Source organism: Falco punctatus (genome assembly GCF_963210335.1).
Source record: "Falco punctatus genome assembly, chromosome: 1".
NCBI classification, from domain to species: Eukaryota; Metazoa; Chordata; class Aves; order Falconiformes; family Falconidae; genus Falco; species Falco punctatus.
The window spans coordinates 112,404,843-112,418,860 of NC_137580.1; the positions used below are offsets into that span (position 1 = coordinate 112,404,843).

The 14,018-nt window shown below is 50.3% G+C and overlaps 2 protein-coding genes and 1 long non-coding RNA gene across 8 annotated transcripts in view; 2 read left to right on the plus strand and 1 right to left on the minus strand.

Moving 5' to 3' along the window:
* The window catches only part of SGSM2 (small G protein signaling modulator 2), a 62,907-nt gene extending 55,973 nt beyond the window's left edge, over positions 1-6,934 (plus strand). For 5 of the 6 annotated variants that reach the window (XM_080374185.1, XM_080374187.1, XM_080374189.1 and 2 more), the window contains 6 exons: positions 510-634; positions 1,882-1,964; positions 2,434-2,543; positions 3,823-3,919; positions 5,165-5,332; positions 6,718-6,934. In XM_080374185.1, the coding sequence (XP_080230311.1) occupies positions 510-634; positions 1,882-1,964; positions 2,434-2,543; positions 3,823-3,919; positions 5,165-5,332; positions 6,718-6,806 (672 nt within the window). In that variant the 3' untranslated portion in view covers positions 6,807-6,934. The remainder of the gene's footprint in view (positions 1-509; positions 635-1,881; positions 1,965-2,433; positions 2,544-3,822; positions 3,920-5,164; positions 5,333-6,717) is intronic. The other variant, XM_080374188.1, reaches the window with a different exon arrangement.
* Positions 1-14,018, plus strand: part of TNFAIP1 (TNF alpha induced protein 1) — a 98,995-nt gene that overhangs the window by 72,257 nt on the left and 12,720 nt on the right. The gene's annotated exons all lie outside the window — the stretch shown is intronic.
* LOC308058463 lies at positions 3,944-10,992 on the minus strand. Its single transcript, XR_013925807.1, has 3 exons — positions 7,134-10,992; positions 5,828-6,486; positions 3,944-5,026 (listed from the first exon to the last, which is right to left on the minus strand). It is a non-coding gene; the product is annotated as an uncharacterized lncRNA (long non-coding RNA).

Here is a 14,018-nt window from a genome sequence, read left to right on the forward strand (position 1 = left end):
AACTGAGAATTTTTGCATCCAGATCTTTCCATCTGGCTTTTGAGCTAGATTGGAAATAAGACAGCAAGAAAAAATTGGGTCTTTTTTGAGTGAGAGGGCAAGGAAAAGAATATGGTACAGTTCTAGTACCACCTGTAAGATTTCAGTGTCATTTAATTCAAGCTAAACCCCACATTTAATCAACCTGAACCATGGCCTGGATTCAAGACTCCACCGTCTCTATTAGTGTTGCTGTCAGCAGATTAGTAGTTGAGTTTTTGCCTCTCTGTGCTGAAATTGTTCAACGGGAAATAACAACTATGTGGAAATAGGACAGGCTTGGAACATTTACCAGTGAAAGTGCATGCATTTTACCTGGGATTTTTCACAGTAATTGAGTATTTTGATGCTCTCATATGCCCAAAGGATAATTGCACTGTTTCTGGTTTGTTGATTCCCAGAGCAAATCTGCACAAGGTCCTGGGAATGCTCTAAATTCAGCAGATCTAACTAAACCTTTTCCTTTCTAGATAGAGTTATTGGACACCGTTGCCTTAAATTTGCACAGAATTGATAAAGATGTCCAGAGGTGTGATCGGAATTACTGGTATTTTACTGCCGACAACCTGGAGAAACTCCGAAACGTCATGTGCAGGTAATACAGATTGTAAAATGAACTACTTTTCACATTTCTGTCATAATCCATAAGACTATAATAATATGCAAATAATAGTCTGTATAAAAATTCTCACTAATGAGCTTAAAAAAACTTACAAGGGGAGGGAACAGGTAGGATGGTACATTAGAGAGCATGGGTACGATAGGTGGTCCAAGTCTGGAAGGCGGGCTGGAGAACGTTCTTTCTGCCTTGAGACAGACCCTATCAGTCACCTTGAACTATTCTCTAAATGTACCATTAGCTTTGGTTTCCTCCTTACCAGGATAATAGATCTGTGCTCTAATGGTGTGCTATAAAGATGACAGTAAGTGAGGCGTGCCCAGATGTAATTTTGAGGGATGTCTGTTGAGTAGACAGAACGCAACTTCAAATCAAAACAACATCTTTGACCACTGAGACAAGCTGGAATCCATGGAAAGGTAGTTTTCACTTTTAGGAATGCAAATCACCACAAAAGCTATTCAGCTAAACACACTTAAAGCAGAAAGTGGTGTAGACTTTAACACTCGGAAAAAGATACCAAGATTCCACTTAGGGGGAAAAAAGAAAACAAAAGCCAAAAAAACCCAAGTACTTTTTAAAAATCTGGGCTTTTTTCCAGTTGACTGTTATGCTTTGTTAGCTGGTTTTTCCCCAGCTATTGATATGCAAGCCACGTGCGTAAGGTTTGGCCCTCTCTATCCAAGCAGAAAACAATACAGGGTTGTGAAATACTCTGGAATGTAAAGTGTCAAAAAAGTTCTGAAACACCCACGTTCAGCAGCTGTTTAAGATTTGATCTTGCATAATCAAATTAGACTTCAATACAATGTTTAGCCTTTGAGGAACAGGAAGAGAAAAATACACCGTTAATTCGTCCTGTAAGTAGACAATTGATAGCATTCTTTTCCTCTTTTGCAACATGTGAAGAGCCTACAGCAAGAGTCACATTACAAGAGATATTCCTGTCTCACACGCTGCTCCGTCCTCATCATGGATTGTTTATAAAGCCTTTAGGAATTTTCCTGAAAAAGAAAACAGCAGAAATAGTTGTCATTTTATACTGGTGTGTGGAAGATTTGAATTGTTGCAGTTCTAGCTTTATCTTTTACAGCACTCTAGAACAAGACACTTAAAAGCTTCCAAAAGGAGCTGTAGTTTAGGTGAAGGACAAATTTTTGAGGCCACCATGCAGCAAGAGGATTTTTAATCCTGTTATCTCTTGTGTTTTCTCCTTTCTGCAGTTACGTTTGGGAGCACCTAGAAGTTGGTTATGTTCAAGGCATGTGTGACCTCCTGGCTCCTTTGATGGTTATACTTGACAATGGTAGGAAGGGTTTTCTTTGGGAACATGTTGGTATCTTAAGGGAGGTTTTCAAAAATGCTGTTTTAGAAGAAGTTGTATGCAGTAATCAGGGCTAGCTCACCAGGAAAATCAAACCTGGAGCTCTTGGTTTGTATTTTCTCTACATGTGGCTGTTGTTGAGATGGCTGACGTTAGTGTCTTGGGGATTCCCTGTTCACTCGCTGACTTCCAGATTAAATTTTACTACATTTTCAAAGCAGCTGTGTTCCGGCAGTTGCTGAAGCTGAAAAGTCAACTGCAAGCTGCGTTGTTTTAAAGCTTAACTAGTAAAAATAGTCCGAAGTCAGGTATTGTCTTCTGTTTCATCTAAACACGGGATTGGGGAACACTGAAGGGGAAAACCGTGTTTTTCCCTTGCCTGCAGTTCGTTATTTTGGTTCAAGAAAGTGACACAATTGGCAACACTGCATGTTCTGCATTGTGTCTGCAGATCAGCTGGCTTACAGCTGCTTCAGCCACCTGATGAAGAGGATGAGCCAGAACTTCCCCAATGGAGGTGCTATGGACACACACTTTGCCAACATGCGGTCCCTAATCCAAGTGAGTCTTTTTTTAATCTTATTTGAAAGGTGAGGTTTTGGGATAGGCTGAGAACTAGCCTGATGCTATGAAGGGTAGGAACTCCAGTGATGGGGTTCCTAGTCATCTGTTCCTTCAGAGCTGGGGAGGAGGAGAGTTGTTTTATGCAGCCCCAAACTGATTTCCTGCTCCTCAGGGGACAGCACTTGCTGCTACAATAAAGTGTGTGTACTGCAGCAGGTCAGCTCTTCATAACTTAACAAAACAAACCCCTCAAACGTCTGCCTGCAGTACACCAGCTACACCGTGTAATGTGTACTGGCCCAGTCCAGCTCCAACTGACATCAGTGAGAAACAGCACTAAGATGCAGTCTTCACGGCTTTTTGGAAGAGAAAACACTGGTATTTGTGGCACAAATTTTCTTAAAGCTTTAAACAGACCATAGCTATATTTGTGTTTGCACAGGATGCTTGCTGAAGAGGGTTTCTTTTGGACAGATCTAAGGCGTAGACATTCCAGAAAGTACCAGGCACCTGAGCAAGGTTAGCATAAAGAAGCGTGAAAACTATCAGAATAAACCATTATTCGGTTTCATAGGTGGCATATTACAAAGCAATGAAAATAAAGGTCAGTCAACAAAGAAGATGGCCAGCATGGCAAATGCCAGCAGCAGATGATCACATGGCCACAGTGCTGAGTAGCTAGCTGACTGTCAGAGGATGCCACCCTGCTTATCCAGCAGCCCTTAGGATGACACCTATGAGGAGTAACTATTGCTGTACTTAAACGTTTAAGACATGTGGCAGGCGTTTGGCAAGTTCAGTTCCAGAGAGCTTGGATGTTGCGGTGTGGAACCATGCCGCTCCTCATCAGAATTACAGATTTGAGGTGAAGAAGTCTCTCTTCCTTCTTTTCCCCAAGTAAATGGCTTCAGTCTTTGTTCCCCAGCTCCTATGTTAAAATCCAAGAGCAGGGTTAGGTGGGAAGATGAAAATTTGCCACTTGTTGAAAATCTGTAGGATGTGTAACTTGCTGCTTGCACCTGTAAAATCACAATGAAGACTGACTGCTGTCACCTCATACCTGCACCACAGTAACTCTTCACCTCGTCAGCCTGTGTCAGGGCACCCACATTACAGGCGTTTTGCAAACACGTAGTAAAAGTTATCTGTGCTGAGCAGCTGCTCTGACTAACCACAGGATCAGGCGATAAAGAGCAGCCTGAAAGTGTTAACCAGACTCCAGCACCTTTGATCTGGGCTACCTTCTGATACTGACGGCTGATGTTTTGCATTTTAGATTTTAGACTCAGAGCTTTTTGAATTGATGCACCAGAATGGAGATTACACTCACTTTTACTTCTGCTATCGCTGGTTCCTGCTTGACTTTAAAAGAGGTAATAATGTTCTATGCCTGTAGTTTAGAGTTGTGCAAAACTGCAACTCTGTGTTTTGGCCTAATGTCTGGATGGTGAGTAGCAGCTAGGCTCACGAGGGTTTGTAGCTAGGAAAACTAATGGAGCTCTCAGAGATGGACTAGCACTGGAACAAAGTCAGAGCTTATAAAGGAGTGTTGTAAATTGCTGGTAATGGGGATGAAGCCAAGTTTCTGCTCAGCGCAAATGCCTGTTTGCGCAAGGTGATCCCAAGTTGATCACCTTTGTAAGCTTTGATACCTCCTCTCTAATCCGTCTGATAACACGAGCAGCTCAGCATTAGCTCAAGAGCTGTTGTACTTCGCTGAGTGAGGTACTTCACATACTCTGGGAGCACCCCAGGACCTCGGGGTCCCTGCACAAGCACAACCACCCACCCACACCCACTCTAACAGAAGCAGCTGCTTATAATCAAGAGACCTGTCTTGCTATCAGGCAAGCCAGTAGCTCCTCTGAGTTACAGACTGATCCGCAAGAATCAAAAGACGACATCCCTCCCAAACACCGTAAAGCGCAAAGGTGATAGAGGCAGACAATATGCATCCATCAGGTATTTTATTACAAGCAGCTACCTGACACTGAGGGGGGAGGAATTGTGACTCTTAGCTGAACAGTAAACTTAAACCCTCTACCTGCTCCTTCACAGAGAATTGCCTGTCCCCCACGTCCCGTCCCCTGGACCTCACTGTCACAGACTGGGCAGAGGACGAGCCTATAAAGTTCAAGAAGATGAAGCTTCCATGGGTCATACCTGAACTGCAGCACACGTAGACCTAGCTTACACACATCTGCTATACAATTAATTGTTGCTAATTAAAAATAGCAGAGCTTTAGTGCTTATAGGTCCGCTGCAAAGCCAAGAAGGGGGCCCTGGATACAAATTCAGATTTGCAGCCTGTCATGTGGCCCTACCCAGCACAAATGGGCCTACTTGTGCTGCTGCGTGGTTACTGCCATTGAGGTGTCTTCCTGGGGCTGAGTCTGCACCACCACATGTATGTTCTTTCTTAATTTTCCTTTAAACCCGATGCTGTTGCCATACTTGCACAAGGAAGTGCCAGGAGTTGGCTAGAGGAGAGGGGGAGAGGAAAAAGAGGAGTCAGCAAGTACTACTCATGTCTGTAAGGCCTGTTTGACATTAGTTAGAGAGGGGGAAATGGTCAATTTGAATAATCAGATGCTCTTGTAATGTTTATTCCCATTCAGAATTGTTGTACGAGGATGTATTTACAGTGTGGGAAGTTATTTGGGCAGCAAAGCACATCTCTTCAGAACATTTTGTCCTTTTCATTGCCTTAGCACTTGTGGAAGTTTATCGAGAGATTATCCGTGATAACAACATGGACTTCACTGATATCATCAAGTTTTTTAATGGTAAGAGACTTTTTTGAGAGTGACATTTTGACAAAAAGCAAGTAACAAGAGTTACTTCTCCCTTACTCAGACTAACTGCAGTTGTGCGGTGCTTTTGCTGTCATGATGAGACCCTGGTCATTTTAAGCTCTGAATCTCTTACCCCTCCATGTAAATGAAGAGCCCAGATTTTCACATGCTTCCTGAAGATTTGAGCTGGCACACACAAGCAACAGTGTTGTAAGAGCTATGTGAACCACAGAAGATGGTAGCTGTGTCATTTTAAGACAAAGCGCATTTCCCAGTTTATGTTAAAAAGATTCGCCACTGTGACTCTTTGCCTTTGGTTTAATGAGAGGTGCTAAAATGTTGCCTCATTTTTTGCTAAAGTCTCTTGCAGGTTTTAAGGTTACCAGAGTCATTTGTGTTTACAGGGCTTGACCTTCCCAAGGCTGAAACACGCAAGCAACTGTTCACACAAAACATCCTGACCCACTGCCCTGGCTGAGTGCTTACCCTAGTGGTCCACAGAGGCTTGCCAACATCTAGTGCCAGAGCGACAAGTGTTCTGCCAGGGAAAGCCAGGTCCTTCCAGGCTGCAGAGTGCAAGTTAGTCCTAAACAAGTGCTCCCTGCTAGGACATTTTAAGAGGTTTAGAAACAATTTGGTGTAATCACAGTAATTTAGTAAATTATCAATGTGGAAACTTTCAGCCACCTGTTGCAGAAGCCCCAAATTTGGTTTTGTTTTTGCCTCAGCCACTCTTATTACAAAGCTATACATTAATGCTTCCCTCAAAAAACACCCAAAACCAAACCCACCAAAAACTACACAAACAAACCAGCCCCAATACTTGCCCAAGCTGAATGAAATGTTTATTGTGGAACTGAGGACTCGGGTCTGTTGAGAGCTCCTTTCTGACCTTGCCTCAAGCGGCAGAGTGCAGATGTCTGTCTGTGGAACTCTGGGGGGTGTCACTCCGTGTACACGAAGCCCTTCTCAGTTGTATTTATCCCTTGCAGCCCAGACACTGCAGCCACAGTCCCTGCCTGGAGGGGTGCCTTGATTAAGTTGAGTCCAGCTTTCCATTTTTGAGATCCCAGGAGGGCTGTTCACCGGCACACGTGGGTACAGACCTCCCGCTCCTGGTCCGGGGTCGCAGGGCACTGGGATTTCTGCAACAGGAGGACCAATGCCAGAAGGATTAGATCTTGGTGCCAGGACCTACATCACTCAGGGACTCATTCACTTAGTCTGCCTTTAATTCTACAAACCTAACCCCCTGCAATGTTTTGGATTGCTGCTAACGTTATGCTAATTAATTAATATTAATTCTACCTTAATAACAATGCTAGGGCAGAAGTTCCTGCTGCTGACGGTTAAGCGTGTTTGTCTGTGTCTTTTAGAAATGGCAGAGCATCATAATGCCGAGGAAATTCTGAGGATAGCAAGAGACCTCGTCTACAAAGTGCAGACGCTGATTGAAAATAAGTGATAATGAACAGACTGTCATTGTGGGCCTCGTGAGCTATCGGTGGAGCATTTCTTGCACTTAACTTCAAAATGTTGTTCTAATTGCATCTTCCATGTAATGTAATAAATATCAAAGGGATTTGTAACAGACTTTTAAAACCAGAACTTTTCCTTCACCAAGATAAGGTTTGTGTTTTATAGTCCTTGTTACACTCACTTTGTATTTCTAGACAAAATCTTTTTGCATTCTCTTATTTCCCCTCTCTAGACAACTCTCTGTCTACATACTTGAGATATTAAAAAGGGGGGATTTGACATACTAGAACATTTATTTTTTGACTTACTGCACCTTTAAAGCCTGGATGCCCGTTGTGTGCTCTGCCAGAACCTTCCATGGCGGTAAGGCCAGGTTCAGCTCTCACTCAGGCGTTGCAGGTGTTGAACCGGGTCCTTGGAGGAGCACGCTCGAGGACTCATTGTCTATGTCCTGTCCTTGAACATGGAAGAGAATGCGTATGAGCTCCTGTTGCTAAAACATTTGGATTTGTATTTAGCAGAGTATTTAGCAGCAATTAAAAGTAAAGAAGGTTACCAGCTGGGAGAACGGCCTCAAACTAAGTAACAGGGTTAGTATGCGCAGTAAAGATCTGCTGAAAATGCGTTAGCCATTGCGGACTAGCTCACGCTGTTGAGTCTTCACAGCCTACACATGCCACAGGCAAACCTTCGGTTTACCTTGCAGACTTACTCTGCGAATATTCCCAGGTGCCACCATCTGCCTGAGTTAGTCCAGGTTAACAAGTTTAGTGCACAGGAACAGGTCCCCTGCTCATGCCAGCAGCTCCCACGCTCCGTGTCTGTGCGGAGCGCCGTGATGTTCAGAGCAGACACAGCAGAGCCTCGCCACCTCCAGATTGCTCGGTGTGCACTGCCCGCCTCCTCCTCCCTGCTCTGCGGAGCTTTCTGGGAGGACGTTCCTTGGGATGCCACAAACACAAACCAGGTGCTCATCTCCTCAAGCAGGTATCAGCACTTGCAGATGAAGCAGCTGAAATTGTTGCAGGGGATCCGACCCACTTTGCCGCAGCTGTTTGTAGAGCCATCCCTGCACCCCATGGAAGTTCTGTGCCACTTCTTTTCCTGCTTGGCCGCATGCTTCAGTGAGCGACATACGCTCCGCTCCATCCTGCATAGAGAGCAGAGGTGACTGACGGTTAGCTGGGCTGCTGCCCTGGCGCTGCAGAGAGCTCTGCTGCTGTCCTAGCACTTCATCATGCTGTATAAAATCACCACATATACTCTACCTACTTTCCCGGGGTGCGTGTTGTTTCTGAGTAAAAGTGCATCTCTGTGGCAGCGAGGGAGGGAGGGAGCGGGGTTCTGCAAATGGGGTTCGCTTGCAGATCTCGTGGGTGCATGACCTGTGCTCCTGGGACGCCTGGGGACTTGGCTTAAGCACTTTCAAGCATTCCAAAGTGTTCGGCCCTTTGCCATTAGAACCTCAATGATTTTAAAAAAAAAAAAAAAAACAACACAAAAACCACGCAACTTTGAATCTGAATTGTTCTGTTTCTGCTTTTTTGGTTTAGCCTTTTTTTTTTTTTTTCTCCCTTGATCCTTCAGAGCAGACAGGGTTACACAGCTGCATTTCCATTGAACCACGTCAAGAAAATGCTGTGTGCTTCTCATAGGGCCGCAGATGGGTTTGGGTTGGAAGGAACCTTTAAGGGCCATTTAGACCAACCCCCCTGCGTCTTCAACTAGATCAGGCTGCTCAGAGAAGTTTACCTTAATTGGATCAGCTCACGTGAGCTTTTAAAATCAGATTTTAGCAAAAAGGGGTGTAGGGAATAAAATTACTCTGAAGATTCAAGTGCCAGTAGGAGGGATTTGCTTTAGTAGCTCTGGCCTTACTGCCCAAGCGGTGGGCACGAGGTGGGCGCTGCCTTGGGGCCCTCCCGAGCCTGAGCGTCGCCTGCGCAAGAAGGTAGATTTGGTTCTAGAAAGACCATCTGTGCTTAGAGATTTCTTCGTGATGGCAGTGAACTAAAAATGGTAACTAATAGTCTGAAAAGGGAAAAAAAATGCACACAAAGATCTTGGCTCAGCAGCCAAGCTCTCCCTAAAATTGGTCTTTAAAAATTTGAGAGGAGGGTAAACACACACACACACACTCACAAACCAGAAGTCCTCATTGCTGGTGCCTTCAGGGGTGAGCGTGGTGGTCTCTGCGCTCACGAGCATCACGGTCATAATACAAGGGAGAACAGATGAGCCCACTCAGTTCTGACAAAGGTGCCGCGGAGGAGGCTGCCGGGAAGGAAACCCCCTTTCTGCACAGAGCAGCACTGAAATAACAGCAGTGGGAGTTACAGAAGGAGAAAGTTGTGATAAGCCAGTACCCACCCCCGCGCGCCCGAGCTGGAGCACTCGGGACGGGGAGCCGAGGAGCTGCTCGGCAGGCACGCTCGCAGCCCAGTCGCATCGCTGTTCGTAGCGGTGTCACACCGTTTCACAGGCCAGTGCGTGTTGCTGAAAGGTCTCAAAAGCGCTTCTTCAGTTCGTGTGTTTGTCTGTTCACTTGAAAATTGAAATAGTATTTTTCAAAAGATGGACAAGAGCAAGAAAACCCTCCAGCTCACAGAGCCTGAGGAAGCGATGTAAAAAAAATAAAACTGCACTATTTTTCTTTGGTATGTTGGGAATGTACTATACAACTCTGTTTAAACCACAAACAAATCTCCGCGAACTTTGCTGTATTTGTTACAACATTCTGTCTAATCGTATTTTAAAACTACTGTGTATTGACTTAATCATTTTTGTTTGGAGCAGACTACTGTATTGCTCAATTATTTATGTTTAAATGTAACATATGAATAAATACTTATCTTCGAGGCATTCTGTGGAACTCTCTGGAAGCAATTTCTCTCCCCCCCAAGGTAATTTCAGAGACAGAACAGGGAGTCCTAAGGTCAGGGCTGTCTGCGAAAAGTGCAATATGTAATTAATGTTTCTATGACGAGCGCGTGTGAGCTGTTGTACTAAATAGGTCATCACCAAAGGGACTGCTGGCGTCCCTTCGATGGCTTTAAGGGTAGATTTAAGTTGCACGCAGCGCCTGCCTAGGAACACCCCCGGCCACAGCCTGAGCCTGGTGCCAGAAACCCTGGGGCAGGAGCGGGAGCAGCAGCCGGCCTGTGACAAGTGCTAAAAAAATAAAAGTTCCACCCTGCAATTTTAGACCCGGTGGTGCCACAGCCAGCGTTAAACCCAACCGAGCTGTTGGGCTCGCAGGAGGGATCCTCCTCCACCGCTCCCAGTCCCCCTGCAAACCCCTTAAACCCCAGTTGCCGCCGCCCCGCCGCAGTGACCCTCCGCCCCCTTTTTCAGAGGGTGCCGCCTTACCCACCGCTGGGTTTGCTGCTGGCAGGTTTTGCAGCAGTTTTCCAGGTTTTGAGGCTGGAAAGCTCTGCCCGGCAGCGGGTCCCCGGAGGATAACAGAGCATTTCCTCGTTCTACTGTAAAACTGCCAACAAATGCCTCTGCTAAAGGGTAGGTGCAGCCACCCCCAGCTGCTGCTCATGGCTGTTACAGCTGTTAGTCGTGTATTTATCCCTAGAAAAGGGGTAAGCCCTTTATGAAGTGTATCCAAAGACACGTTGGCTTAAATAATCTTCCAGCGCCACCATGTCCTCTGCCTTCACCTCGTCTGCATGGTGGAACTTGGGGTGGGCAGGGAGACACGAGCGCTACAGCTGGGGTCACACACTGGCTTCTTTCCTACCGGACCTTCTTCCCTACAACACCACACACCTCCCCAGTGTTCTCTGCAGCTTCTCAGACACTTTTAAAGTAGATACTTAGACAGTTGTCCCCCAGAGCTGTAGCAACAGGAATTCATTTCAGCAAGTTGCAATCCCAATGAAGTTTCATCACCATGACAGTCTCACTGCTCCAGACTGCCAGAAGAAAACCAAACTAGAAGAAACCTCCATCGTTCCCTGCCCCTCTCCGTAACCCCAAGCCAGTGCTGGCAGCCTGGTGATGTTCCAGTCGCTCCCCACACGCCACCACCAGTTTTGCCACACACAGCAACTTTGGCCCTAACAGTTCAGTGCCACACCTTACGCTATCCGACTAACTACTCCAAGGCCTGCCTCCCCTTTCCAGTAGCTCACCTAGAAATGCTTTTAATAAAATAATAATAAAACCAAACCAAAAAAGCTGACGCCGTGCAAGCACACGAACCACAACTGCGACGCCGCACCCCTCCCACACCTCCGCTCCCCGCACCGGGCCCCTGCCGGCATCCCCCGCACCGGGCTCTCGGACGCTGCGGTAAACCCGCAGGGGAGAGACACCCTGTGCTGGCAGCTGCCGCTAGATGAGGCTGTCAGCCCGGGGACGGGGGGCTGCCGGCCCCCTCCCTCCGCCCGCTGTGTGTGTGTGCACGGAGCTCCCCCACCGCCCCCGTACGCGGCCCGCGAGGGGCCGGCCGGGAACGCTGGGGCTGGGGCTGGCGGTGGATGCTCGAGGGGGTCCCGGCGGTTTTTGCCCCTGAACGTGCGCCCCGAGTGCCCCCGGTGCCATTCACCCCCGGGACACCCGCAGCCCGGCACAGCGCCCTGCCAGGCAAGTCCGCAGGAACACAGAACACCCCAAGAGCCCCACGCCACGGCCCAGCCCTTCGGGAGGTGACATCTCCCTGCCACGTCTCCTTTTTAAAAGTTCTGGATGTAAGAAAACCTGCGACGAACCATGCGGTGCGAGCACTCCGCCGTGCCCAGCAGGCCGGTACCAGAGCCTGTGCCCAGACGCACTCCAGGTTCGCTGTTTTTTTCTTGTTTGGGCTTTTTTTTTGTCTGCACGCTTGGACCAACCTTTGCTACAGCTCAGCAACAATTCTAACAACTCTACCAGACCCGCAACAATTAGTTTTTTTAATTTTGCTCTTGTCGAGACACCAGTTTTGCCACTTTGCAACATAAAGGCCACACTGCATGTCCCCTGTGCAACAGCCACGGTAAAACGCGCCACCAGCACCCCAGCCCCAAGCGCCCTGCCGCCCACGCTTGCCAAAGCCCGCGGCAGCTCACCGGCTGGTCCCGGCACCCCTGGCTGTGCTGGAGAAGCCAAACAACTGCCGAGGGCTGCGGGGCTGACGACTTCCTTTCGAGGTGCCCCACACAGGTGTCCCGCAGGCAGGGAGCACGGCCCACCGGCTCAGGACCCCTCCACCAGCCCCAGGTGCAGCCAAGACAGCACCAGCCGGCCCAGCTGAGCCATCACCAGAGTCACCTGGCGGCTGCTGCTCTTCCAGCCCGAAAAGCTGCCACCCCCCGAACCGTATTCTAATATATAACCCAGAAGCTTATGCAGACCTGCTGTAAGGTTTGGCTGGAGACCAGACTATAAATTACTCTGATGAACAGAATCTCGCATGTCAAGAAAGCGGGCAAAGAGCGCTCAGGCCACCTCCATGATAACGGTGGCAAGTTACGGGGCTGCCTGGGCTGGTTAATAGCATCGAATTACCCAAACCCCGTGCAGGTGCTGCCGGGGCTGACCAGGCACCTACAATGAGTCTTAACAGGGTTTCAGTGGAACAGCTGCGTTTGGGAAACCAGCTGGGCACCAGTAAGAGACCCTCGGTGGGCTGGGGCGGCAGGGGGGTCTGCACCCCGAGGCCAGGGATAAAAGCTGTTAAAACCCGCGGCAGCACTGGCCCTGCCCCGGCCCTCCCGGGGCACGAAAGACCCCAAAGCCCCTTCCCGGGGCTGTCCCGGCGGCTCTGAAGCTCTGGTGGCCGCTGAGCCCTCCCCGACCCCCCCTGACTCCCTCAAACCCCGCTGAGCCCCCCCGACCCCCCCGGCCCGCTGTCCGGGCCCCCCCCCCCCCCCCCTCCGCATTCACCGCCTGGGGGCCGCGGGGAGCGGAGCCGCCGCCGACCCCCGCACTCACCCCGCAGCCGGGGAAGCCGGAGCCCCCCGCCCCCGCTCACCGGGCTGGGGAACGGGGAGCCCGGCATTGGGCTCGGCTCGGCCCGGCTCCGGCCCCTTCTCGCACCGGTGCGGCCCGGGGCCCGGCTGCCGTCAGGCGCGGAGGGTCCCGCCCCGGGGTCCCGGGCCCGGCCGCTCGGTGCGGGCCGGCACCGCCGCCCCGCGCTGGGGACAGGTGCGGGCCCCGGTCCGGCCTCGGTGCGCGTTGATTCGGGCTCACCCGGCCGCGGGGGGCACAGCCGGTGCCGCGCGGCCGCGGGGGACAGTGCGTCCGCCCCAGCGTGACACCGGCGCAGCCTCGGCGTCCCAGCGCCGGGGGTCCCGGTCCCGGTAACGCGGGGCCACGTCCTCGCTGTGCCCGGCGCCGCGTCTGCCCGCTGTGAGCGGGAGGCGTCGGGGCGAGGGCGGAGCGCTGGGACCCCAGACCCCCGGCGGGACCTCCGCGGCGCGGCCGGGCCGGTGCTGGCGGCCGGGGGGGGGAGGGGGGAGGGGGGGGGCTTCGTGCTGCGGGGACCCGCGCCCAGGCCGGCCGGACCAGGTGCGAACAAACCGCGGGCGGGTGCAATCAGCGCTTGATTCTCGCTCTGCCGCGCACCGCCCCTCGGCACCGGGCTGCTCGGGGCTCCTGCCGGGGTTCCCCCCTGGCAGCCCGCAGCAGGGAGGGCACTGCCAGCCCCCAGCCCCCAGCCCCCAGCACGGTGCAGCACCCACAGCAACGTGGCACACGGGGAGCTGCCTGCCAGCCAGACGGGGACAAACCCGCAGGGTGGGCGCTGGGGGTACCTCCCTGGCAGCAAGCACTGTTTGCCATGGGCGAGCCTCCATCCCCGGCGAGCTGCCGAGGGCTCTGTGTCCTGCCACCAGCGCTCCTCCACACTCAAGACTCATTTTCACAGCACAAAGAAAAGGGTGCAAAATTAATGGGCCCCATCCTGAGCCACAGCAGAACCAGCCGTGCAACCCTTCCGAGGGGGCACGACCGCACCGGGCGGTCAGTAAGAATCCTGATCCCTGGTGCAGGGCCTTCATGTCCACTGCCCGGATGAGCAGAGCCAGCCTTGGCCACTCGGTTGGAAAGAGCCAAACACAACGGCTGCACCCATCTCGTGCTGTGCTTATGGCAGTATTTAAATAATTCAAGATTTGGATTATTATTTCCAAGTTCTGTGTAACAGGAAGAGAGTGATGCTGTGACCGACCCTACCCACAGCCCATCTTCCTTAACTCTAAACATC